Consider the following 27,494-nt stretch of genomic DNA (forward strand, 5'->3'; position numbering starts at 1 on the left):
GGTGACCCGGGTGCTAAGGAGGGGGGTATTGGTGATCAAGGAGGTTGACAAGAGGGGTATTGGTGATGTCCATGAGTGACCCGGGTGATAAGGAGTGGGGTATTGATTATCAAAGGATGTTGACCTGGGTGATAAGTAGGGCTGCAACAACTAATCGACATAATCGATTATAATCGATTATTGAAAAAGTTGTCAACTTTTTCAATAATCGATTAATCGGCTTCCGATCAGTTGGCCCTGTTACGGGGGTCATTGGTGACCAAGGAGGTTGACCCGGGTGATAAGGAAAGTATTGGTGCTGTCCATGCATTACCTGGGTGATACTATGGGGGTATTGGTGATGTCCATGGGTGATAAAGGTTTTGGTACCGTACATGGACGTCACCCATAGACATAAGATAACCATATCACCTGGGACGAGTGATAAGGGGGGGATTTAGACATAAGATAACCATATCATTCGGGATGAGTGCTAAGGGAGGGTATTGGTGATCTCCATGGTCGTCCGAGTGATAAAAGGTAGTATTGGTGATCTCCATGGAAGTCACCCATAGGCTTAGGGCTTGTTCACACCAAGCACATTCCAGGAACAGAGCAGTTACAGACCGGATCAAAACGGAATCCAATGTATTCCAATGGTATTATGTGCTCTAGTTCACACCACAGCGTTCAGTTCCAGAGCATGTAAAAAAACTGCAGCAAGCCCTATTTTTCCTGCTCTGGAACGCAAGCAAACGCATCAAAAAGCATGCAAATGCCCTGAAAGCCCTTTCTTTTACAACCAAAAATGGCCTAAAACGCAGTATAACACACTGCACTGCGTGTGCAGAAACTCATGCAGATCTGGTCTGCATTTGGGGTGAACAAGCCATTAATATATATATCTTAAGTGTATGGGTGACGTCAATGGATCACCCCCCCTTGTCACTTGGATCGACCATGGACGTCACCAATACCCTTCTTCCTTATCACTTGCGGTAATCCTCTTGATCACCATTTCCCAGTGTGGCATGTCCTCATCCACACGAACGCCGCTGGTGATCTCCATTGTCACACATGAGGAAGAGTCAGAACGTTGAGCTGTCAATAAACCTCACAGTCACACAATGCGCTCCACTCTCTAGATTACGTAACCGCTGCATAGCACGCTGGGAGCAAACTTTCACGTTGCGCCTCTGGCGTCACTGAATGGGGCGCGAAAAGTATTCTGGGAAGTGTTGTTCTCTCCCGGTCATCTCTATGGAGCTCTTTGCGTGTTGCGTTGCACGCCGGGAAATGTAGTTCCCAGCTCAGCCCCGCGGATTCTCTCCTCACCGACATGGCGGATAGGAGGCGGCGGAGGAGACGCGCGTCCCAGGACAGTGAGGAGGAGGAAGAAGAGTCCGGGAGCGAGAGCGCAGGGTCTGTTGAACAACCGGGCCTGCCTGCCAAAATCGAGACCCGAGAGGTCGTGGAGACAGTTAGAGAAGGCGACAAGTCCGAGTGTGTAAGTGTACCTAGGCCGACGGTGTATATTGAGAGTGCCCGGGCCCCTTCATTACTGACTCCCATTCAGTCAATAGAGCAAAGTGCAGGAATCTTTGACAGCCAATCGGAATTCGTTTTACCGACACCGGGCCAGTGTAAGGCAGAATGTGATGTTGCTATGGCTACTGCGCCTATTTTGCGAATAAGCTATGTGTAGAGAATGTGTATATAGACCAGCACAGTGCACACAGCTGGGCCTACTCATGTAGGCTCTATTTACACTGAGGAAGTGCATTAATGCACATCACATCAAAGTAGCACTAACTTAATTTAACGTAACTTAATTTGCTGTTATGTTCATTTTTATGTGTTTTCTTCATGCCGCTTTACAGCAGTGAGGGGTGATGCAGTAAAATGCAGAAATGCAAACATCAGGCCTGCAGGCCGAATCTGGCCCGCCAGGTTATTTTATGCGGCCACTGCACCTCTCCTGCAGCTTTACATTTTTAAACGGAAGCCGGTGCTGTAAACAGCCACCTGAGAGTCCGCACAACCCTGCATTGAACCTGCACAGCCACCTGAGAGTCTGCACAGCAACCTGAGCGTGCAGAGCCCACCGTAGACCCTGCACAGCCACCTGAAAGTCTGCACAGCCCACCACAGACTATGCATGGCCACCTGAGAGTCTGCACAGCCCACCATAGACCCCGCACAGCCACCTGAGAGTCTGCACAGCCCACCATAGACCCCGCACAGCCACCTGAGAGTCTGCACAGCCCACCATAGGCCCCGCACAGCCACCTGAGAGTCTGCACAGCCCACCATAGGCCCCGCACAGCCACCTGAGAGTCTGCACAGCCCACCATAGGCCCCGCACAGCCACCTGAGAGTCTGCACAGCCCACCATAGGCCCCGCACAGCCACCTGAGAGTCTGCACAGCCCACCTGAGAGCCTGCACAGCCTGCTACATACCCTGCATAGCCACCTGAGGGTCCACACAGCCCACCATAGACCCAAAGCAGCCCACCTGAAAGCCCACACATCCCACCATAGAACCTGCAAATTCACCTGAGCGTCTGCACTATTACACTAATTGCCATTATTTTTCCTAGACTTCTACTTTCACAGCTAGTTATTACTAAAACCAGTAATAATCAAATACAGAGGCAATTATTTAACACGATAGACGAGTAGATACATTTATATAGTCTTATAGCTACAACCGGCTCTTTGAGGGCAGCCATAATGCTCATGCGGCACGTGATGAAATTTAATTTGATCCCCCTGATCTACAGTGAGTAGACAGGCTTTCCCATCAAAGCACACATGGGATACAGTGTAGTGTGTGATTGTAGAAGCCCTTTGTGCAAAGGAATGAAGGTTTGGGGTCCACCCTGGTGTTTACACAGGCTGCCCAGGATATGGCTTGATGTATGAATGTAGAGGCCTACATAACGGGGGAAGGGAGGATCTTCTATAGCAGGGGTAGGCAAACTCCAGCCCTCCAGCTGCCGTAGAACTACAAATCCCATAAGGCATTGCTGGACTCTGACAGTCACGAAGCTCCGGCAGCTCACTCATTGCAGTTTGCCCCTCTTCACATAAGGGCGGGACAGCAGTGAGTGAATAGCCGAATGCCGCTGAGCGGCGCTCGGCTATTCTGCTCGGTACCTCCATGGTACCAAACAGTATAGGAAATCAATTAAAAAGGTTAAAAAAAAGATTTTAAAAATGTAAATAAATGTTAAATTATCAAAAATAAATAAACAATTCGGCGGAGCTAACAGTGATAGGTAGCTCTGCCCAACTGTTTCCTATTGGCCGGCACCTGCTAGAGTCTTCTAGCAGGTCCCCGCCAATGAATAACAACTTAATGACAGTTCAGCGTCCCCAAATGATGATCTCTTATTACAACTGGACAGAGCCAGCCGTGAGATCACGGCTGGCTCCGCCCAGCTGTCATTTGCGAGGTGTTTGGCCAGCCTTTTGCCGCTGTCAGATTCCTCGATCAGCGCTCGTAGGCGTTAATAGTGGAATCTGTTCTATTTTCTGACGTCCGAACGAAGAAAATAGAAAGGTGTATACCCAACTTTAGTTGTGTTTAAGTTGTTTAGTGATAAATATGCAGACATTTTTTGTGGAGTCACTTAGTGAGAAGCAAAATATTTTAGCGCCGGAAAGATATCACATCTGTCAGGGCAAAAAGGTAAGAGTACCCGACCAGCTTGCATCTACAGAAACTATAACAATCTGGTGATGAAGCCATTAGTGGCAAGCGGTTTCAGACTTTGTCTTATGGAGCCTAAAATCATATACACCACAACTATATGGGCCAGTGATTGCGTTGTCCTATGTTAATGATTGTTTTCTTTTAAAGGAAAGCGAGGATGGTATTGAAGGCGATGGTAAGTGTTCCACACTTCCGCAAGTATTTGAATTACAATATGTAGTACAGGACTGTGAGCTGAGTGCGTGGCATACGTCATTCTCTTTTAAACCACGTTTGAAAATTTGCAACTGTGGTGTGGTTTTTATGTTATGTATGTATGTGAAGAATGCACCGAAATTAAATTTAGACCAAAACTGACATTTCAAAACCGAATGCCTTTTTTTACATAAAAAAAAAATATATATATATCCCCTTTTGAAAAAAACTGAAAGATAGAGTCCTTAATCTTTTTCTGCAGCCCCTGATATGAAAGAACAGGATTCTTCTATACTGAGTGCTCCTGTCCATTCATAAACTGAGGAGATAGTAGCAGTTACTATGTCCACAATCATGAATGAACAGGAAGTGATGTAGATCACTTCCTGTTCATTCATAAATGAGGACACAGTAAATACTATGTCCTCAGTTATTTACAAACATTGGCATGATCGGAAATGATCACAGCGATGTCTGAGCAGGAAGGAAGACATTACAATCACAATACAATTCAAGAAAAGATGATCAGGAGGGGTTACAATATTTCACTTATCTGCTGATCCTCCCAGCTCTCCATCCTGAATCGTTCCGGAGGTCTCCTCCTCCCCGCTGACATTGTCAGTCCTGACAGCTTCTCCTTGCCGCTGGAAAATCGGTGCATTCCTAAAAAAAAAAAATATAAAGTGTGTGTATAATATATAAATACTAATGTATGTGTGTGTATATGTATACAATTACATACACACACATACACTGTGCATTCAGAAAGCATTCAGACCCCCTTCACTTTTTTTCAATTATGTTATGTTGCAGCCTGATACTACAGTGGTTTAAATTCTTTTTTTTTCTCATTAATCTACACTCAGTACCCCATAATGACCAATTGAAGTCAGAATTTTTAAAATGTTTGTGAATTTATTAAAAAGGAAAAACTGAAATATCACATTTACCAAAGTATTCAGATCCTTTACTCAGTACTTTGTTGAAGCACCTATGGCAGCAATTACATCGGGTTCTTGGTCACTTCTCTTACTAAGGCCCTTCTCCCTCGATTGCTCAGTTTGGCCGGGGCGACCAGCTCTGGTTGTGCCAAACTTCTTCCATTTGATAATCACGGAGGTCATTGTGCTCCTGGGAACCTTCAGAAATTTGTTTTGTACCCTTGCCCAGATCTGTGCCTTGCAATAATCCCGTCTCTGAGCTCTGCAGGCAGTTCCTTTTGACCTCATAGCTATTGCTCTGATACAGTATGCATTGTCAGCTGTGAGGCCTTCTATAGAGAGGTGCGCGCCTTTCCAAATCATGTCCAATCAATGTAATTTACCTCCCATGGACTCCAATCCAAGTTGTAGAAACATCTCAGCAACGATCAAGAGAAATGGGAGGCACCAGGGCTAAATGTAAGTGTTAATCCAAAGGGTCTGAATACTTATGCCAATGTGATATGTCAGTTTTTCCTTTTTCATAAATAAAGACATTTCTAAGATTCTGTTTTTCGCTTCGTCATTATGGGGAACTGAGTGTAGATTAATGATCATTTTTTTTTAAAACAACTGTAGTATCAGGCTGCAAAATAACAAAATTGAAAAAAAGTGAAGGGGGTCTGAATACCTTACGAATGCTGTATATATGTATGTGCAGGGCTTGAAAAATGTCATGGTGTCTCACCAGTCAGTCAAAAATTTCACCAGTCAGCATGACCGGACTATAGCCTTGCAATTTATGTTAAACATTTTTGGGGACAGATAGAGCTTTCTTTTGGAGGTATATAATCACCACGGGGGGAGATTATTTTTTTTAACTATATAATGAAAAAAGTACCATAAATAAAAGTTTCCCTACGTTATAAAACATTTATTCTTACCCATATTTTTAGTAAAACATAAAAGTTGGGGTCACGTCGGGTAAATAGACACCAAACATGTCATGTCAATTGTGTGCGCCCGCAAAATCGCAAAAAACGCCCATAGGCGACGATTAAACCGCGTTTAGTGTTATCAGTGATTAAAGGAGAACTATGGGGTTAGGGCTTTTCCCCATAGTTCTCCTTAGGGTAACGGGAGGACTCAAACTAGCGTCCTCCCGTCACCCTAAGCTCAGTATAACGCTAGCTACTGCTCGCGGTATACTGAGACGCTGAAACGTTACAACATTACAACAACATACAACTTTATTGCTAATACATGGGGGGCTAAGAAGCCCCCTATGAGATAGCTGATTTACATGACAGGTCCTCTTTAGGAAGACATCAGGGGTCTCCAAGACCCCTAATGTCACCTAGGGACCTCCAGAGAAGCTGATGAAGCAGAGATCGGCTTCATCAGCTTCTCTAGCTGGAGAGTGACACTGAATGCAGGAAGTGATGTAATCTACATCACTTCCTGCATTCGGGGACTGAGAGGAGATCAAAGGGAGTTCGTATACTGAACTCCCTTTTGATCTCCTGTCACAGAGCCGTGCGGGTCCCGGCCACATCGGGCACAGCGGATCTCGGGACCGGCAACGGCAGTGACAGCTTCTGATACAAGCGATCGAGCGTCTCTCGAGACGCTCGATCGCTTGACTGTAAAGCTCCCGGCCGGGAAGCTGCTCGTCTCTGGCTGTCGCTTGCTAGTTATTGTAGATTCTACCTTGTTCTCCTCATTGGTTGGCTTGTAACTTTGTGTGGAGTGGCTAGAGTCAGTATCAGTGGTTGCATGAATGAACAAGACTTTATTCATCTTGTGTGTTTGCCCTTTTGTGTGTTTTTGGGACAGGCAGGAATTAGGCTTTATGGTCAGCCAGCTCCGCAGCTGCAGCTCTATTGAGATGTTGCCCAGCATGGATTTGTGGAACTGGCTGTGCCCTTTGTAGCTGACAGGAATTGTGCAGTTATGTGTATGGCTTCTTATTTTATTCTGTCTGCTTAAATTGCAGCCGTGCTATCAGACTACGAAAGTGCTGAGGAGTCTGAAGTAAGTATCCTAAAACTAATGCTCGTTAAGAGGTTTGTGTATGCTTAGAAATCGTTCAATCTGCTTTGTTGCTATCTACTAAAAGTCAGTCTATCCAAAACTGGTCGTTCTGCTTTGCTCGGCCTACTGTATGTCACTCAAGCAGATATGTATTGCTCCTGACAGTCCCTCAGGACAGTCCCTCCTGATGTCTGTGTTAGAGGGCCCACCATAGTAAAAATTCACATTGTAAGACCTGGCACTTTTATAAATCGGGCACCCGACTAATTCCTTCTATTTCTGATTAGCTTCAGAAGCTGGGGTGCTGACATGGGGTCACGTCGGGTAAATAGACACCAAACATGTCATGTCAATTGTGTGCGCCCGCAAAATCGCAAAAAACGCCCATAGGCGACGATTAAACCGCGTTTAGTGTTATCAGTGATTAAAGGAGAACTATGGGGTTAGGGCTTTTCCCCATAGTTCTCCTTAGGGTAACGGGAGGACTCAAACTAGCGTCCTCCCGTCACCCTAAGCTCAGTATAACGCTAGCTACTGCTCGCGGTATACTGAGACGCTGAAACGTTACAACATTACAACAACATACAACTTTATTGCTAATACATGGGGGGCTAAGAAGCCCCCTATGAGATAGCTGATTTACATGACAGGTCCTCTTTAGGAAGACATCAGGGGTCTCCAAGACCCCTAATGTCACCTAGGGACCTCCAGAGAAGCTGATGAAGCAGAGATCGGCTTCATCAGCTTCTCTAGCTGGAGAGTGACACTGAATGCAGGAAGTGATGTAATCTACATCACTTCCTGCATTCGGGGACTGAGAGGAGATCAAAGGGAGTTCGTATACTGAACTCCCTTTTGATCTCCTGTCACAGAGCCGTGCGGGTCCCGGCCACATCGGGCACAGCGGATCTCGGGACCGGCAACGGCAGTGACAGCTTCTGATACAAGCGATCGAGCGTCTCTCGAGACGCTCGATCGCTTGACTGTAAAGCTCCCGGCCGGGAAGCTGCTCGTCTCTGGCTGTCGCTTGCTAGTTATTGTAGATTCTACCTTGTTCTCCTCATTGGTTGGCTTGTAACTTTGTGTGGAGTGGCTAGAGTCAGTATCAGTGGTTGCATGAATGAACAAGACTTTATTCATCTTGTGTGTTTGCCCTTTTGTGTGTTTTTGGGACAGGCAGGAATTAGGCTTTATGGTCAGCCAGCTCCGCAGCTGCAGCTCTATTGAGATGTTGCCCAGCATGGATTTGTGGAACTGGCTGTGCCCTTTGTAGCTGACAGGAATTGTGCAGTTATGTGTATGGCTTCTTATTTTATTCTGTCTGCTTAAATTGCAGCCGTGCTATCAGACTACGAAAGTGCTGAGGAGTCTGAAGTAAGTATCCTAAAACTAATGCTCGTTAAGAGGTTTGTGTATGCTTAGAAATCGTTCAATCTGCTTTGTTGCTATCTACTAAAAGTCAGTCTATCCAAAACTGGTCGTTCTGCTTTGCTCGGCCTACTGTATGTCACTCAAGCAGATATGTATTGCTCCTGACAGTCCCTCAGGACAGTCCCTCCTGATGTCTGTGTTAGAGGGCCCACCATAGTAAAAATTCACATTGTAAGACCTGGCACTTTTATAAATCGGGCACCCGACTAATTCCTTCTATTTCTGATTAGCTTCAGAAGCTGGGGTGCTGACTGCGCTACAGGTAACAGCTGAAATCACCAGCACACATGAAATGCAGTTTAAATCTTATTAATGATTTATTGGAATGTCACATTGTGCCATGTATGCTAACGTTTCGGGATCGCGCAGGGACTCTTCATCAGAGCAGCACAGTGACAATTGGTATGAGTGAGTTACATCCTTCTATGCATATATCAAACCCAGTGCATAATCAGAATGACCTCAGATGTCATGATGACATCATATCCAGCCAAAAAAATTCAAAAGCGTGGAATAGCATGCCCAAAACATATTTGTACAGACATCCATAAACAATTAGTCATGGTTGTAAACTTACATTATTTTTGTAGACGCACCACCCGTAGTATCGGGAGTGTGGTGTCCTTCTGTTGCCATAATCACCCAAGTAGCATGGAGAGCGGGGCAGTCCCGAACGGGATCTAGGCATAAAGCCGTGCAGCCCCACTGCAAGGAAAACTTTTACTTTACCTGAATTTGATCTTTTAAAGTAAACTTGTGCTCTCCAGAAGTATATATTTGTTTCCCTTTGTTCCCCTGCAGCTCTTTTTATCCGCTTGGAGCAAAGGAAAATGTGAGCTACAAGCTGCTAGTCTTGGCCTATAAAAAGATCTGGACTTCCTGTGTGACAGCAGTGATTGTCCTGGCATTTCCACATGGAGAATCACATGCCTTTCATACCTGGAAGTACAAGGTGTTTCCCTTGGATCCTGGCAGATTGACAGGGGAGCAAAGGAAAGAGAAGTCCATTCTTGGATGGTGAATTAAAGTAATACTTCTAAGCTCGAGGTTTAGTGTATTTCTGTTACTTTAGGTGACAGGTTTCTAGGCTAAGTTTATGAGTTCTACTGTTTCCCCCCCCAGGTGGAAGCTGGTCACGTCAGTGAGGAGGAGCCCCTCAAAGCTACCTTAAAACCAGAAAGCAATGCTGCCGAGACTACCACCACCACCACCACCACCACCACTCCCCCCACTGCCCCCACAAAAGAGGAAAAGCTTAAGACAAAGGAATCAGTGACAGGGGAGCGTCAAAGTGGAGATGGACAGGTATAATAAAAATGCATATTTTTTCATACTTTTTCTGTAGCTGTTTCGTCCATTGTTGGTCATTGGAACTGTCCTTCATGCATCATTCAGCATCACATGCAGATGAGTTCTTCCTAATATCCCACCAGACACCTTACAAGCCACAGAAACCCATTCACACCAGCGAGCACACGTTATGACGCACATAACACACACATGCTGGTGTGCTTTGTGCATGCACGCTCCAATGAGTTGTTAATATGCATTGTAGTGTTTTTTTTTTTTTTTTAACTCTACTTGAATAATAACACTTTGCTTAATGAAATAGAAATGCAGCATTTAATGCAACGCACAACATTATATACTGTGTGCCCTGTTCACAGATCAACGCAGTTCAATGCACCTGCCGTGAACAAGCTCCTAGTCCAGGGCTAGGCAACCTTGGCTCTCCAGCTGTGCTCGAACTACAAATCCCTTCATGCTTCTTCCTTTGGGAGTCATGCCCGTGGCTTGCAATGCCTTATGGGACTTGTAGTTTCAGCACAGCTGGAGAGCCAAGGTTGCCTACCCCTATCCTAGTCTATATACCTTTTAGCTTTTGTCGAGTAATGTGTATGCTTGCAGATGCATTGCTCTTTAAGAGTTTATGGAGCCCAGATGAGATTCTGTCCCAAAGCTTTTTTGTGCACAAGCCTTGAAGTCAGGCATTGTTCATGGTCCCTTAATTTAAAAGGTCCCTAGTAATAGGAAAAAAAAGAGTAAGAAATTACAATGGAAGTTGCTGTAGGTGTCATGCAGTGCCTCCTCCATTTGTATTGTGTTTATATCCTTCCTGCTTTATGTTGCCGTGCTGGTTGCTTCTGATCATAGCAAGGAGCAACAGGTTCCTATTAAGAGTTGTACATGTTACTATACCCGGTAGCACCCGGTGAGGGGGGGTAATGGAAAACTCTTTTCTATGTGTGTGAGTCTTTCATTATTCACTATTTGTGTTTATCTGCTAGGTTGGCATTAGAGGATCCAATGAGAAATATTTCAGCAAGTTGGGGTATCTGCTAATGCATTGGTTACATGAATGGAGTGGGGTCAACATTAGTAGTAATGTCTCATTGGGAAGATTTCCACACCTTTCCTGTGATCTCTTTAAAGCTGCCCATACACCTTACAACCATCGCACAACTTTTGTTGTGCGATGGTTGTAAGGTGATTTAAATTTCGTACGGTCTGCCCATCTTGGACAGGCAGATCGTACATGCGATTATCGCAAGCCCTCCCCGCTGAGGGGCGGGCTTCCGATGATTGCAGTGCTGAGCGGGCAGTGTGCGCTTGCGCACACCGGCCTGAGTGGCATTCGTTTTCCAGCGTGCTCGGAAGACGAAAGTCGTGCGACCTTACAGTAGAAACGGTTGCACGCCTTCCATACACCTGCCGATTATCGTACGATCGCGTGAAAAGTTTGGCTTGGCTTTAATTAAGTTCTTTTGATATATCTGAAAACATTTTAGTTTGTGAGTAACCTGTCTCATTCCCAGGAGAGTACAGAGCCTGATGAAGTCAAGGCCTCTAGGAAGAGTCAGAAGCAGTTGGATGACGATGAAGACCGGAAGAATCCTGCATACATCCCTCGTAAGGGGCTCTTCTTTGAACACGATCTACGTGGCCATACAAATGATGAGGAAGTCAGGTGAGATTGCAATCATTGATAATTATCTAGTTGGATTCATTATTGATGATAAAAAAAAAGACCAGGGTTGTTAGATTTTAAAACAAGTGGGGTGATCTAAAAAGAAATGTGAAATGAAAAATTACAAACAGTACTACAGAATTCCCCTGCCCTCTGTGCTTCTATATAAACACAACACCAAAAGGTAAAACTGTTGTTTTTTTTTTCCCAAGTTTAAAAAGATGTTATAAATGATTTCAGTGAAATGATGCAGTTTTATTCAGGGGTAATTTTTTAACAGAGAGGAGATAAATCTATGCTGCACGCCACAGTGCTTACTTCACACTGCCTCTGAATTTAATGAGTCATTCATAAAATGCAGGCCGCGGTATGGAGCATTATGCTGCAGAGTACACTCCATGATCGGAGGAGAACCCATTAACAGATCATGTGACTTGGGCTCTTTTTCACACACCATATATTTTTTTAAACCATACATTGAAATAAGTGGGGCTTCACTTCCGTATGCAAACACTGTGGGACAGGAAGTGCCAGCAAGGACAGAGGAGTCAGCGCTGGATCGGAGACCTGCAGATGCTGGAAAGAAGGCTGAAAACGACAGGAAAGAAGATCAGATTAAGAGACATCATTTAAGCTAAGTGCTTTAATTAACATTGGGGGAGGGAAACATTTTTTTGCTTTTAATGTCACTTTAAAGCACATAGGTGTCCTTTATAAAAATAAATGTAAACAGTGGTATGGCTTTGGTAAGGTTTCTCTGTTAGGCTGTGCATGGGCTTTATTAGTCACTAGCAAAACAACGTAGTGCTATGTTTCCTGATCCTGCTTCTCCTCTCTGCACATACTGCAGCAGTTCCTTTACGGTGGTATGGTTGCAGCACTGAGTCACTCTTTAGACCTCTTCACCCCTTTTAAAAAAATGTACGTCAGGGTCTGTGCCATAGCAACATGCAGTATATCTGGAAGGCATCTCTGAGAACTGTCGCCTTACCCTTCCCAGCAGTGCCCCTACCTGTGAACCTCTTTACTGGCACACAGCATTTGTTGCTATGGCACAGACCCTGACTTACATTTTGTAATCTCTCTTCCATTCGGGTGAATTTGGTGACCTGTGTGCTGTGATTACCATCATACTTGCCTATCAGGGAAAATTCTATGATCACAAAGGTGGTTCTCTATACTTCAGCTATACTGACCCCTGCAATTTCCCACAATGTGAAGACTTGAGGCACAGCTGAGTTGATGTTTGTGTTGTCCCCTGAAACAGTCTACATCTGTACATTAAAGGGTTTGCCTTAAGGTCTCGTTCACACCTAGGCCTATTGCATATGCGCGTCAGTTGCGCATTTTTTTACCGCGATTCGCGGTAAAAAAAAAGTCGCGCGACTGTCGCGTGTTTCCGAAGGCTACTTGGCTGTATCCCAATGGAAACGCGCAACAAAACGGCCCAAAGTAGTACCTGTACCTTTTCAGGCGTGGGCCGTTTTGTAGCGCTTTAGGGACGGGAGGAAATACGCCAAGGTGGGAATGAGACCATTCAATACAATGGGATTTATATTTTTGAGAGTTTTATAGAGCATTCGTCGAGCGTAGAACGCGCTACAAAACGTTCAGGTGTGAACGAGGGCTTAACATCCCCACATTCCTGTCTCCTTCAGCTCCAATATAAGACCTTGCCAGTTCCCTTAAGCACTGCAGATTCTTCTGACTTCTACCCGTACTCATATGATCTCCCATCTCAGGGTATTTGTCTTTAACTGAGGAGGAGTAGACAACCTCATATTGGTTGTCCTTGAAATTCTGAACTGGCAGCTTGAGCACTTGCAGAGATATCTTCCTAATTCTACAAACTGAACACACAATCCTTAGAGGGAAAGCATCTTGATTTTTAATGCTCCCTACACTCTGGTATGCTTTTCATCCTCTTACCAAGTATGTTGTTTCCAAGGGGGCCTTTTTGTGACTCGCCTAAGCTTCCTATAAGAAGCCTACAGTCTTATCGCTCTGCTCAATATTTGCCGTGATGAACATCACCCTGGTTGTGCCCCATCTGGACTGCAAGGTTTCTAGGTTTACGGTCCATCCAATGCTGGTGCTGTTCTGGTCACTTTAATTGCACTGACATCCAGATTTCTAGAACATACCTTTTTTGTACTGTTTTTTGCACATGTCTTGTGTCTAGGTACATGCACATCAATGTTTTAAGGTGAAAGTTTCATGACTTTAAATTTTGCTTTTAGGCCAAAGGGACGCCACGCACGCAAATTGTGGAAAGATGAGGGGCGCTGGGTGCATGATCGGTTTCGGGAGGATGAGCAGGCTCCGAAGTCTAGGGATGAGCTGATTTCCATGTACGGTTATGATATTCGGTCCAGTAAAAACCCGGAGGAAATTCGCCCCCGTCGACCAAGAAAACCAAGGTATACGTTTCTTTGTATGTTTTGTTTTTTTCTCTTGTAGTAATACTCTGGGGACTGTCATTGTCTTGCCTTTTAACTATGTTGACCTTTTGTACTGCTAGTAATGGGTTTGTTGTTACATTTTCTGCCTTGGCAGTAAATCTTTTACCCCCATGCAAGAAAGTGCGGGGTCTTTAATGTACCAGAGCTGTTGAAAACACCACACATGAATGAAGGGTCCTACAACCCCTGGCTGCCACAGCAGAGCTGGACTACCCATGAGAGGACATTCATTTATTGGTGTTTCTGCTCTCAAGAAGTTTTGCCTCTATAACCCAGCTGTGTTGTGCATAGTACAAAGAGCTGTACTGCCAGTCCACACACTTTAAAAAGGCAAGGTTCTGTACTACAACCTTCGGATACTGGATGGCCATGGCCTCCTGTTAAAAGTCAAGGAGCACTTAAAGTCAATTTATGTTTAATTTTACAGCTATAAACTGCAGGCTGACTTCAATCCCTGTAATAAATCAAGGAGTGTCTCGGGACACATAGAAACTGCTTCCTAAAGTTGTTTGTTTTTGCCCTCTCCCACCCCTCTGTGTTCCAGAACACCATCCCACAAGAAAGAAGGCTCATGAGAGATTCTCATTAGACTTTGTGATCACGTGGCCAAGATGGACCAGTGATCGCTCACCATTAAGAGTAGTATACTACTACACGGCCTCGGGGGGAGTTTTTAAGTGCCCAGCCTGTTACATCGACTGACATAGGTGGCAGAAGATGGACTTAACAGGAAATAAGTGCAGTGGTGACTATGAGAAGAGGAGGGTGTTGTAAGTTCATCTTTATTATTTTGTGAAAAGGTGAACTGATCCTTTAGAACAAAATGTATGCACTGAGCACCATAGAGTCTTAATGATCTAACATCTTAGTTTTTCCTGTGATGCTATAAAGCAGTGTTACTTAAAGGAGAACTATGGGAAGAGTGAAATGCATTCATCCCTATAGTTAGAGCCAATGTGTGCCACTGAAGATGTCACACGCCAGCTCTGTAGATCGATAGCTGAGCGATCACAAACAGTTGATTGCTCAGTTGATCCCTAAGGTGAGTGGCAACTGTCAGTCAACGCTCACCTTAGGGATTTACCCTCTCCATTCCTCCAATGCTGATTGGAGGTAGAGATGGGGGAGGAGGCAGGCACAGCTGGCTCTGCCCCTAGAGAGGCAGAGCCAGCTGTCAATCAGGCAGCAGGGTGGATCCAGACAATATTGTCAGGATCTTTCCCGTCTTTAATGCACCTCTGCGCTGTCCGCATATAGTGAGCAATGGTCCGCTATACGCTGAGTTTTGGGTGACAGGAGGACATTAGTAAGCAACCTCCAGTGACCCGATAAAGGTTTGGCCATACTTCCTTTTTAACTGTATTAAACTATGTACAGTTTCGTAGCCTTTCATTTTTGTTATCTTATTTCATGACATTTTAAGAGTTGCTGCTCCCTGCAAGGAGTTTCACACAAATTCTATTTGCTTTTAGAAGCAGGAGGCAAACCATAAGATTACTCTTGCACTGCCAGGTTCTTTGATTTCTTTAAAACCCACACCTCTGTCCATCGTGAAGGCAGCACTGTGCACAAAATGTTACGGCTTTGCTTATTGTGGAGGATGCCGCTATTGTGTCTTGCTTTACTCAACAAGAGTCCATGAACCCATCGCACTCCTGACCGCTAGTTCCATAAGAATTGGTTGGGTGCTGTGGTAGTCAACGGATGGCAACCGTTATGTACATATATAGAAACAGGGACACCGACACTCCAAATGCAGATCAAATTTGTCTATTGACGTAGGTGCCGCACCAGTGTGATATGCTGCATCTACGTCAATAAATAGACAACTTTGATCTGCATTTGGAGTGCTGGTGTCCCTGTTTCTATACATGCTTTACTCAACAGTCCCAATCCTCCTGTCCTAATTGATTTTGCTATGTTCATACTTCCTGTGCCTGTTTAGATGAATCTGTTGCACCTTGTGAATTCAGATAAAAAGGCTTTCTGGTAATTGTAGAACCAGGAAAAGAATAGTCAGGGAAGCTTCATTTGTACAGATGTGGAGGCTTTCTTTCTGTTCTATAGACTGCTGTGTGATTTCATTTTTCTTGGTACCACTTCTTAGTGTATTCCTTTGCAGGTTTGTGAAAGACATTCTTTTCTCATTTCAGATACTCCAGCCCCTCCAGAAGGGAAGAGGAGGAGGAGGAAGAAGAAAAGCCAATCAGGCAGTCAAACCGTTACTATGATTCCAATTCTGTCCCTCCACCCCGAACCTATAACAATCGCAGTGTCCCTAGCAAAGACAGAGCTCTCTCAAACAGGACCTACTCGCGGCCAGGTGGGTACAAGGAAAATCGCCCGGTCAATTACCCACCTGAGAACATTGTTTCGCCACCGCCTACTTTTGAGCGAAGACAGGAATATGCAGGTTACAGAACCCGGAGCGTAGAGCAAGCGCCACTGCCACCAAATGAAGAATCCTCCGAATTAGGAATTCCTCACAAAGCTGAACCGGCAAATGAGAAACCAGCAGCTGATCCATCACCACCACCACCGCCACCTGATCGGCCTGTGGAGAAAAAGTCCTATTCTAGAGCCAGGAGGAGTCGGATTAAAGGTGGGGAGGCTGGCAAGAGCATAGATGACACTACATTCCCTGACTTGCCTCCTCCCCCTCCGCCACAGATGCCCACTGAGGTGGTTCCAGAGCCTTCCCCACCAATACCTGTAGTGAAAACTGGTGGCTGGGAACCTTCAGTAGATGGGGGTTTGACTGGACTAGAGCAGGACCTGTCCCAGGTCAACATTTCAGAACAGAATTGGACCCCTGGACAATCTCCATACGTTTCAACACGTGGTAAGTGTTGCTTCATATTTTTACTTGGGTCACTGTTTTCCATTTGTTTGTACATGATACGTAGCATTGTGTTCCAACTGAATTGGAATGTATGATGTATGTTTTAAATCCTTGGTTCTCAACTGGTGGGACGTGACCCAAAAGTGGGTAGCGACCCCGTTTTCAGTGGGCCGCCGCATGCCTTCCTCTTTTTTAGGTTAGAGGCTCCACAGCCTCACCCTAGCACAGCACTGTCCATTCTTACACTGAGCAGCCATTCAAAATATGCTGCCCGGCTCCGAGTGTTGACTTCAAGTGGGGTGAGCTGGGGATATGGCCGCGAGGGAGCTTCATCTATACGTGCATTTCTTATAGCTTCCTCGCATGCCCTGTAGAGGTGCCTGGACTGGAGTGATATCACATTCGGGCTCCTGGCACCTCTACAGGGCACGCATGGGAGCTGTACAAGCATTGCACATATGGATGGAGTTACAGCACAGCAGCCCAGCACTGTCGTGTGTTCCATTGCAGTACGACTTGGGTCGCGACTTAATGACCAAGGACAAATGTGGGTCATTTGAGACTGAGATTACACCGGTTGAGAACCACCATTAGGACACCAAAACACAGCACTTTGTCAGAGGGAGGTAAATGGGTGCTGATGACCCTCTGAGCTGTGACGGCACAGAATTGGCAGATTCTTTTTTTTCTTTTAACTATTTCTGCAAAACACAAGCTTTTTTTGCTCTGTGCACATTATAGGGTGTTGGGAAACATCACACTTGTTGTATTAATGACTTTTTTGTGAAAATTAGATTTTGCTTGCTCTGTGTAGATTTTCTAAAGAAGACTCGCCACGTCCCACCCTTCCCGCCACAGATCCCACGTTTGCGCCCTCTTGTGTGTGTTGATAGAAGAGCCCCAAGTCTGTGAGGTTCGCCCATACATTTTATAGAAGTACAAATTGTACAAATTGTGTTTTATGAAGTAATAAAATGAACTAGGATCACACTAATTCAGCACTTTATTATTCTGAGTTGCCCCACTCAAGCGGCGGCCATATTGAGTGGGGCACGTGAGATTAATAACGTGCTGGATTAGTGTGATCCTAGTTCATTTTATTACTTCATTGCTGTGCTGTATGTGTATAGGCCAATGTAATTGGATCTGTATGTGCGTTATAATTAATCGAAAATAATTGCTAAAAAAATTTTTTCGATTAATCGAACACGAAAACTTTAATCAGTAACAGCCCTATTTTTTTTAACTATATTTCTAATCTGATCGATGTCTTCACTAGCCCATAGGAAACCTTGGAAGGTTGATCAAGCAGTGCCAAGCCTAGTTTTTACAGCATAGGTTGGAATGTACAACTTCAGCTGCTTACATCACTGAGTCTAATAGTTCAGGGTGGTGGTTTACACTGAAAGTAGAATGGAAGCCTACACTTTAGTTTTGGATGGATTAAAGAAGAGTTATAAACAGTCAGCTTTTTTTTTTTTGGTCCTATTGGAGTGATTTCTATTCACTTCCTGTCTGATAGCCACAACATGAAGTGAGAGGAAATCCCTCCAAAGAGAGGGTAACTAGTGTCCCCATTGGAAGAATTCCCATCTATTCCTGTTCAGGCTGGATCTTTCAGTGATAACGATTACCAAGACAAATACTGAGTGGAATCTCCCCAACGGGGACACTAAAGATTCTATCCAAAATTTAGGGGGGAGGAAAAAGGGTTTTGTCTTCAGAACTGCCTTCATTCTTCATGGCGTAGACTCAACAAGGTGCTTAAACCATTCCTTAGAGAGTCTGGTCCATATTGACTTGATGGCATCACACAGTTGCCACAGATTTGTCGACTGCACATCCACGATGCAAATCTTCCGTTCCAACACATCCCAAAGGTGCTTCTCTAGGATTGAGATCTGGTGACTGTGGAGACCATTTGAGTACAGTGAACTCCATTATGTTCAAGAAACCAGCTGGAGATGATTTTGGCTTTGTGACATGGTTCGTTATCCTGCCAGAAGTAGCCATGAGAAGATGGGTTCACTGTGTTCATAAAGGGATCAGCAACAGAACTGTGGCATTTAAATGATGCTCCATTGGTACTAAGGGGCCTAAAGTGTGACACCAAAATATACCCCACAACACGTTACCACCACCTTCTGCATCAAGGTTGGACGTGTTGTGTATTCAGAGATGCTCTTCTGCATACCTCGGATGTAACAAGTGGTTATTTGAGTTACTGTTGCCTTTCCATCAGCTTGAACCAGTCTGACCATTCTCCTCTGGCATCAGCAGGGCATTTTTTGCCCAGAGAACTGACGCTTACTGTATATTTTTTCTTTCTCCGGCCATTCTCTGTAAACCCTAAAGATGGTTAACCGTGTGTGTGAAAATCCCAGTAGATCAGCAAGTTCTGAAATACTCAGACCAGCCCGTCTGGCACCAACAATCAAGCCACATTCAAAGTCACTTATATCCCCTTTCTTCCCCATTCTGATGCTCGGTTTGAACTTCAGCAGATTACCTCGACCCAGTCTACATGGCTAAATGCATTGCGTTACTGCCATGTAATTGGCTGATTAGACATTTGCGTTAACGAGCCGTTGAACAGGCCACCTAATAAAGTGGCCAGTGAGAGCGCACACACACACACACACACACTTTTTAAATCATTAAAGAAAAATGACCTATTGCTAAGATGCGCTTGTCATTGGTCAGCAGCGGCAGGAGCGCGCTGATCAATGAGTACTCGCCACATGCGAGTAAAATTGAAAATACAGAGCGCAGAGCTGCGCTGCGTAACAGATCAGGGTACGGGTCGACACCGGCAAAAGGAAAGGAGCATTCGCCCAAAGGTAAGTATAGCAAGGGAAGGAGAGGGGGCCAGATTGGAGGGTCCAAATTGACCTGGGAAAGGGGAATTACCCTTTAAACTTGCATTGTACATAATATTGGTCAGTGTTCTGTATTGGATTCATAGGATGAAGATTTCTTCTCTGCAGAAAATGAATGACTACAGTGTGTGTATGACAAGTGCACTTTGATTGGTCTATTTGGATCTGCATACACTGGGTATTCCTAGGGAGGGAGAGGGGCTGGTGAGCGAGCAAATATAATTGATGATGTGTTTAATCCCTTTTTAAACAATTTTTGACAGGTATTCCAAATCACATTCACATGCCTGGGGGACCTCCGCAGTATGGCCGCATGGAGGGAATGGTAAGTAGCTCCTGATGACTGATGTCAGATGGGACTAGTGTGGGAAGAGTTTCTCCATAAAGTGCAATAAAAGTTTAATAAAGCGGTGTCTACATGGCTGCCTAGTTGGGTAGATGTGTGTAATTCTAAGGACGGGCTGAAGGGTATTTCACCAGATATTCTGACATGTAAAACAGTTCCCATAAGTATGTAGTTCTGTGTCCTGCTTATTGGATGCTGAGGATTTATTTATTTTTTGTAACCTGCTATGTAGGCAGTTCAGAGTGGCCGTGTCAAGAGGTATTCCTCCCAGCGTCAAAGGCCGGTTCCGGATCCTGCTCCCATGCACATCAGCCTTATGGAAGGTCATTACTATGATCCACGTGAGTGTCTCGCTGACGTCTTCTGCTCTTTATGTGTTGCAGAATCATTCCTCTGATGTGCTCATTTCTTCTTTTGGTTTTTCAGTCCAGTTCCAGGGACCAATATATACTCACGGTGATGGCCCTTCCACTTTGCCCCCTCAGGGCATGCTTGTACAGCAAGAAATGCACCTTCCCCACCCAGGTACATGGTTTTCGAGGATTTAAAGATTTTTCCTATGTTAGGTTTAAAGGAGAACTATGCTGCTGCAGGAAACATAAGTGGCTTGTTTCACACACATATATATATAATCCCAACAGTGCTGTCTTCATACATCAAGTAGGAATGCACCGATACCAAGTACGGTACTCGGTACATGTACAGATATTATTCAAGCTCCAAGACTAGACTAGATTAGAGAAAAATTCAAGAGTTAGGAGGCAGCTGTCATTTGTAAGGAGCACACGGAGCTCCTGGGATTAGTACATCTCTGTTTTAATGTATGATTTGTTTTTATAAATATATATCATGGATTCACCGATACCAGTTTTGCGAGTACGAGTACTGATACTTGTCCAAGTCCTCACAGATACAAGTACTGATACATTTTTGTTTATTGTCATGTGACAGCTTTTCTAAAACAATACAGACTAATGATTTCAGAACAGTGGTAGAGTGCCAGAGCCGGGTCTCAGCTGCAACCCTGGTAGTTCGCATGAAAATGTCAAGTATCGGCACTGGTATCGGTGCATCCCTAACGTCAAGCGTGCCAGATAACACAGAACCATTTGTAGCAGGGTATGGCCCAGATAAGCTTGTAATCAAATGCCCCTACCACAGTTGTATACACACTAGAGCCTATTTAGTCACAAGCAAATTAAGGCGGAAGTAAAATGAAGCAATAAATGAAAAATAACACCCCCAGGAGCTTTCAGCCATAATGTTCTAGAATGCACAAGCATATTGGCACATTATGGCAGACATACCTGCCAAAGCAGTCCGCTCCTGTGCTGTGCTCCTCCTTTGCCCGCTGCTTCCATCTTTGTCTTAGTCGTCTTCTTCAGCCGCTTTATTGGCCGGGCCCCGATGATGTAGTTCCTGCATATATGCACTGGAGCTACTTTATCTTGACATGAAGAAGCCAACGCACTGAGCTGTGGATGCGCAGCAAGAAGTTTTTATGGCAGAAAAGACTTGCACAAGCTCTTCTGCCATAGAAAGCCTGCTGGTCTGCAATTTTTATCTTTACTTCTACTTGAGGTTAGAGATATGTTTTTGGATTGTGGGAGGAAACCAGCAGAGACAGAAGATCAAAATAGATAACTTGGTAATGTCCTAAGTCGTATTGTACACAGGACTACAGTGCTTCAGGGTCAGAGTATTGTATCCACACAGACTTGTTTTTATCACAATGTACATTCGTCTGTATTTTGGAATTATCTAATCAAATTTCTTTTTTTTTTTTCAGGTTTACACCCGCACCAGTCTCCTGCCCCCATGCCTACCCCAAACCTTTACCCTGCACCAGTCTCTATTCCTCCAGGTCAGCCTCCCCCCCAGCAGCTGCTACCCCCTCCGTACTTCACCGCTCCCCCCGGAGTCATTAATTTTGGCAACCCAGCCTACCCTTATCCCCCTGGAGCATTACCCCCTCCTCCACCAACTCATCTCTACCCCAATCCACAGGTGAGTAGGTGTTTATCACAAGAAATTGCCTTTTAAAACGTGTGTTTAAACCCAGGAACAAAATAGTATTATGTTGCAGCTTTTAGATGTGACATCTGCATTAATTTTCTGTCCTTTTTTTTTTCTTTCTTTTTTTCACCTGCTGATCCCGCCAGTAACACTTTGTCTTAGGGTGACAACATTCACTCATTGTACTGTATTATTGGACAAGACTATGAACACCAGCTCCTCTACATAACTTAGAAGGGAGGGGATCTGTAGTACTCGGATATAGCTAGGTACCTGGTGCAGCACCTACAGAAAACACATGGTGTGATTAGCTGACAAGATTTCTGGCCGGATCAACAGATTAAATATAACAAAATGTTTTCAATTGTATATCTAAAAAGTCCAAAAGGAGAATTTTGTTTTAACAGTGTTGCATTGCCGTTACGTTTTCAGGCGGTACATAGACCATGCCTTGTTGGGTTGTGGGTGCACTTAATATTTGTTTATTGTGAGCTACAGCTGAATTGACACTGAGTCCCCATTCACGCCAGGGCAACAGCGTTCCAGCGCTTTTTTTGTTGTGCAATTTTAATGCGTTTTACATGCGTTTGCAGCTCATTTTCAGTTGTCCAATGGAAAGCAGTCTCGGCTATAAAAAGCGCAAAAACACGCTGATCGGCTCGTTTCCATTGAAGTCTATAGCGCAAAACAAGCTGATAAGTGCCTTACATGAAGCTCATGGACTATTTTAAACAACGGGCATATTGTTACACGCGATTCAGCTCCTTTGCATGAACGGCCCCCTTAGGAATACATTGGATTTGAATTTGCATGCGTTTCAGCGCAGAAACAACAGCGACGAAACACCCTGGGGTGAACGGGGCCTAAAGGTTAACAATCCATCCCTGCTGGTAAGGGTAGATCCCTCTAGTCAGTGATTGCGCTATATAAATCCTGTATAATGTCACCAGCACAGCAAGTGATGGAAGATCCAAACTTTTATTGCTGTCACCAGAACAGGATTTTTGGGGGAGTCTTAATAAAAAGTGATATTTGTCTAAAAGGGCGGCTTTAAAGAGATTTCTTCTCAACTTTTTTTTGTCTTCAGGAAGTGAAGGGAAATTTCCCAGTAGGTTAAAACAACAGGTACTTAAAAGCCTGGGTATCATTTTTCAAATGTGATTGATTTAATTCTGCATTTCAGTCATCCAGGTTAGAAGTGAAATGTTCTATTCATTCAAGCCCACCAACATGCACACCTATGTATTATTCGAGTTCAAGTACTCACCCAAATACTCGTTATCGGTGCATCCCATGTTAGAACCTCTGTCACAACTTTGGAAGGTGACTTCTCATGACCTATTTGATTGCCAGACCCAACAGCAAGTGAGAAGAAAGCTCATGGCCAACCTAGCATAGAGCCTCTGTCAGGTTTTAAGGTTTCTCCTCCCTTCCACTTCAGGTGATGAATTTCACAGTAGGAAGTAAAGGGAAATCTCTCCTACAGGGGCACATACAGAAGTTAGAACCTAATATAGCTTTTAACCCTACCCTGCTCTATCTGAAAAAAAGGCTTGGGCTTGATTTAGGCTTTTCTTAAGTGTTTTCTAAAGTCAGTTTAAGTTCGATTGTGTGCCAATAACTAATAACCCTCTTTTGTATTGTATAGGTTAACAATTTAGGAAACGTGAAGATAGACGGCAGTGAACAGTCTGTGTTTCTTCTAGAGTTGGCAGTTAACATTTTCAGATCTAGTTACTGTAATAATATGAATAACTAAAGGCTTTTAAATCCGCTTTCTCTAAGGATGTTTTGCCTGGAAAGGTAGTTTCAGAAAAGGAATATGAAGTAATGATACTTGGCGCTACCTGGTTATGCAAAGGTGTTCTTGTTTTCCTGTGTTAGGCACAACCCCAGGTGTTTGGAGGAGTGACATATTATAACCCCGTACAACAGCAAGTGCAGCCAAAACCTTCCCCGCCCCGACGGACTTCACAGCCAGTCACTATAAAACCACCTCCACCAGAGGTAAGATGGATGGGTGGTATTCACCTCTTTACATGTTTAGAGGAGAAAATAAGATGGGGAAAGTAGTAAGAATGTCTTTAAGATCGTTTGTGCTAGCAAGTCATAAAGTAGAACTTCAGGGGAAGAAAAAATAAAAAATCAGATTCTGCTCTGTTTGCTTTATTTGAGGTGTTCCCCTTGGCAAGTCCTGCCTACTACTAGACATTGCCATTGTTCCAGGTTGAATGGTAGAGACAATCTTGCAACCCACTTCCTTTGAGATGCGGAGACAGTTGTCATGGTTCAGTATAAACACCAGCCACTAGTTCTTACTGTGTCTACTGGCAAACCCTATTTAACGGTCTCTCCAACTGATGCAAACAAATGCCTTTGCCCCAAAAGTTGCAGCTGCAGACCGCTTGTTTCTGCCCACAAACCCTGAGAAAGGAGAATTATGTGACCCCTGAAACACATTCTTATGTCATCTAATCATATGACTTGCCCATTCCCTTGGTGCTTTGTACTTCAGGTTTTCATCCAAGGTTCACCCAGCTTTTGGTAGGTATTTGAGGACCTGGGAGCTGCCTATAAACTGCACTTTTGTTACACGTCTAAAATATCAGACGGCAATTTTTTTCCAGCTCTAAAGCCACTCCAAACTACACTTGCCAATACAGATTCAATTGCTTTAATAATTTGGGTCATTGACCTATAATAAGTATGTACATCAGAAGGTGTGAGCTCGCTCTGGCTTTATAAGCTGCATGCTTGTTCAGGGTCAGTATGTACATCAGAAGGTGTGAGCTCGCTCTGGCTTTATAAGCTGCATGCTTGTTCAGGGTCAGTATGTACATCAGAAGGTGTGAGCTCGCTCTGGCTTTATAAGCTGCATGCTTGTTCAGGGTCAGTATGTACATCAGAAGGTGTGAGCTCGCTCTGGCTTTATAAGCTGCATGCTTGTTCAGGGTCAGTATGTACATCACACTAAGGCCATTGAAGCCATAGATAGCCAGACATTTATTATTTTAGACTAGTGACTAATGTCACTAGTCAGCTCCTGCCTTGTTAATCTGTCCCCCTATGATCATGTTTGCATATAGTGCAGTGAGGTCTCGTTCACACCTAGGTGTATTGCATATGCGCGTCTGTCGCGCGGGTTTTTTACCGCGATTCGCGGTTAAAAAAAAGTTGCGCGACCGTCGCCTAAGGCTACTTGGCTGTATCCCAATGGAAACGCGCAACAAAACGGCCCAAAGTAGTACCTGTACCTTTTCAGGCGTGGGCCTTTTTGTAGCGCGATAGGGACGGGCAGAAATACGCCAAGGTGGGAACGAGACCATTCAATACAATGGGATTTATATTTTTGAGCGTTTTTGTAGAGCGTTAGTCGAGCGTAGAAAGCGCTACAAAACGTTCAGGTGTGAACGAGGGCTATGAGCCATAGAACCTGGCAGAGCTAAGTCTTAAAGGCAACAAGAAACTTTGCGTGGAAGAAAAAAGAATAGAAGCTAAAAAAAAGAAAAGTGTATCATCACAATCTTTATACTGTACAACTGTATAGCTTGGCAAGGATGTTGGGTTATAGAGTGTGATCATCACCGAGGTAAATCTCTTCCTGTATATTTGTTTTGTCCTTAATCATCCTTATGTAATTTCAGCATTTTATATCGCTATTCCCAGGAAAATAGAAACTTGAAGATGACAAAAGAGAAGGCGAGTTCCTGAGCTCCGTATTACAAGACGCACCTTCTACCGCCTCCTTTCCGTCTCTCGGAGTTCAGACCAGTGTTTTTATTATGAATAGAAACTCCTTCTGGCTGACCAGATTTCTGGCCAACCGGATTTATGCAAGTTTTCCGTACATGAGAAAATGTCTCGCCGTTCACCAATATTATTGTGTATTCTTCTGTACTTTGGTAGACCGTTTCCTATATAATGTTACGTGACAGGATGGTTGCAGGAAGCCATTTTGCCATGGTGAGCCTCCTTCTTGTGGAATTTGTACAGTTTTGCCATGTAGAAAACAAGTGCTGCTGATTAAAAAAAAACAAAAACGTTGTCCCCCCTCTAAAGTATTTATTTTACCAAAACACATCTCCAAGTATTTAGAGTGAAATACCAAATATTTCCTGTTTAGGATGAATTGTTCTCTTCATTGAACAGACGCTCTCACTCTTCCCAGTCAGAAGAAAGTCATGGTGCTTGCAGATAGTCCTTTCACCCAGTTATACTTCCCGAAATACGCCCCAGTGTCGGCTCCCTGCACCGCTGGAGCGATTGGTAATGGAGCAAGGCTTTTAGGTAAGAGGGTGCGCAGAAGTACCCCCATATGACAGCGCTTAGGTCTAACTGTCAAATCAGCAGGCCCAAAAACTGTTAAAGAGATGACATCAAGGTCCCTCATATAAGCTCGGATACCAGAGCATTGACACATGGGACAGTGTAAGAGGTCCTAGTCATGTGTAAGCTCCTACCAGAGCAACTTGGACATAACACCAGTCTTGTTCTGTGGGTGAACAGGGTGGCTATGGGCAAGGGCAAAGCACAGGTTTTCTTTTGAGGTACTCTCATAAAGCTTGGGCACCCCACAGATGCCTCCATTTTGTAGCCTAAAGGACCAGGCCAGATGGGGTATGTTAGGTAAAAGTTTGGATACCAAAATTTTGCTGCTGAAGTCCCTGTCCGTATATAATTCAACATAATGAAATGCTGAAGTTGACTTTTGATTGAACTAACGCTGATCATACACTGGCCATTGTCACAAATCTGACTAGCTTTCACAAATTAAACTGACCCAGTGAGTCCAGGCAACTTACCAGCAATAGGTTCTATAAAAACCATGATCAGCACAGTTGGCAGTAGGTTGTCTTGATACTTTCGATCATCAAGCCGGTTGAAAGTGGTTAAATGTCTGCATGTATGTTCAGCATTCTACTTGAATAGAGAAGCAAACTGCAACTGAAAAAGAGAATTCTGATGGCTATTTTGTTGAAGCTTTTACCATTTCTTTTTTATTCTTCCCATTTGGAGGAAAGAAGATTCCCTATTAGTGATTACTTTCACCATCGTCCATTTTATATTTGGTTCTGTAACTTGCAGGGTGAACATAGCTCATGGTGCTTCGCAGGGACTGTATCTAGAATTTATGGGTGATTTGAATTGTTGCCAGAAACAAGCCAAGAGTGGAACTTCGGGGGCAGTTTTGAACTCAACAAAGCACAGGAGGGGTATACACTAACACAAGGGGCATTTAAAGTGACACTAAACTCAGGAGTTAAATCTTAAAAAATGCATTCAAGTACGTTTAAAGGAGAACTATGGGGTCAGGGCTTTTCCCCATAGTTCTCCTTAGGGTAACGGGAGGACACAAACTAGCGTCCTCCCGTTACCCTAAGCTCGGTATACCGCGAGCTACAGGTCGCGTTATTCTGAGACGCCGGAGCGGATCCCGACAATGTCGAGATCCGCCCATCTGCGTGAGTGACAGCTGGCTCTGCCTATCTAGAGGCAGAGCCAGCTGTACCCGCCCCTCCCCCGTCCGTTCCGCCAGTCAGCGCTGGTGGATCGGAGGGGGGAGTCCATCCACTCCCCTGTCCCGGCAGAGAGCCGTGAACGGCTCGAGAGGTGGGCAAACGCCGGTATGTGTTTGCTCACCTCCCGATCTACTAAGCTGATCTGTGACAGTCTCATTGTCATAGGTCGGCTAGAACTATGAGG

The 27,494-nt window shown here is 44.4% G+C and overlaps 1 protein-coding gene across 1 annotated transcript; it reads left to right on the forward strand.

Moving 5' to 3' along the window:
* The first annotated feature begins 1,212 nt into the window (after positions 1-1,212).
* CASC3 (cancer susceptibility candidate 3) lies at positions 1,213-25,816 on the forward strand. The gene is made up of 13 exons (XM_018566431.1): positions 1,213-1,486; positions 3,846-3,873; positions 6,810-6,847; positions 9,401-9,583; positions 11,095-11,246; positions 13,487-13,666; positions 15,862-16,550; positions 19,693-19,754; positions 20,008-20,116; positions 20,202-20,300; positions 21,565-21,782; positions 23,676-23,798; positions 25,458-25,816. Exons 1-13 carry the CDS (start codon positions 1,319-1,321, stop codon positions 25,500-25,502), a joined length of 2,094 nt encoding a protein of 697 aa, XP_018421933.1. The 5' UTR covers positions 1,213-1,318; the 3' UTR covers positions 25,503-25,816.
* Positions 25,817-27,494: the final 1,678 nt, after the last annotated feature.

The sequence above is a fragment of the Nanorana parkeri genome, unplaced genomic scaffold (assembly GCF_000935625.1).
Source record: "Nanorana parkeri isolate BGI_ZX_2015 unplaced genomic scaffold, ASM93562v1 scaffold948, whole genome shotgun sequence".
In the NCBI taxonomy this organism is placed as follows: domain Eukaryota; kingdom Metazoa; phylum Chordata; class Amphibia; order Anura; family Dicroglossidae; genus Nanorana; species Nanorana parkeri.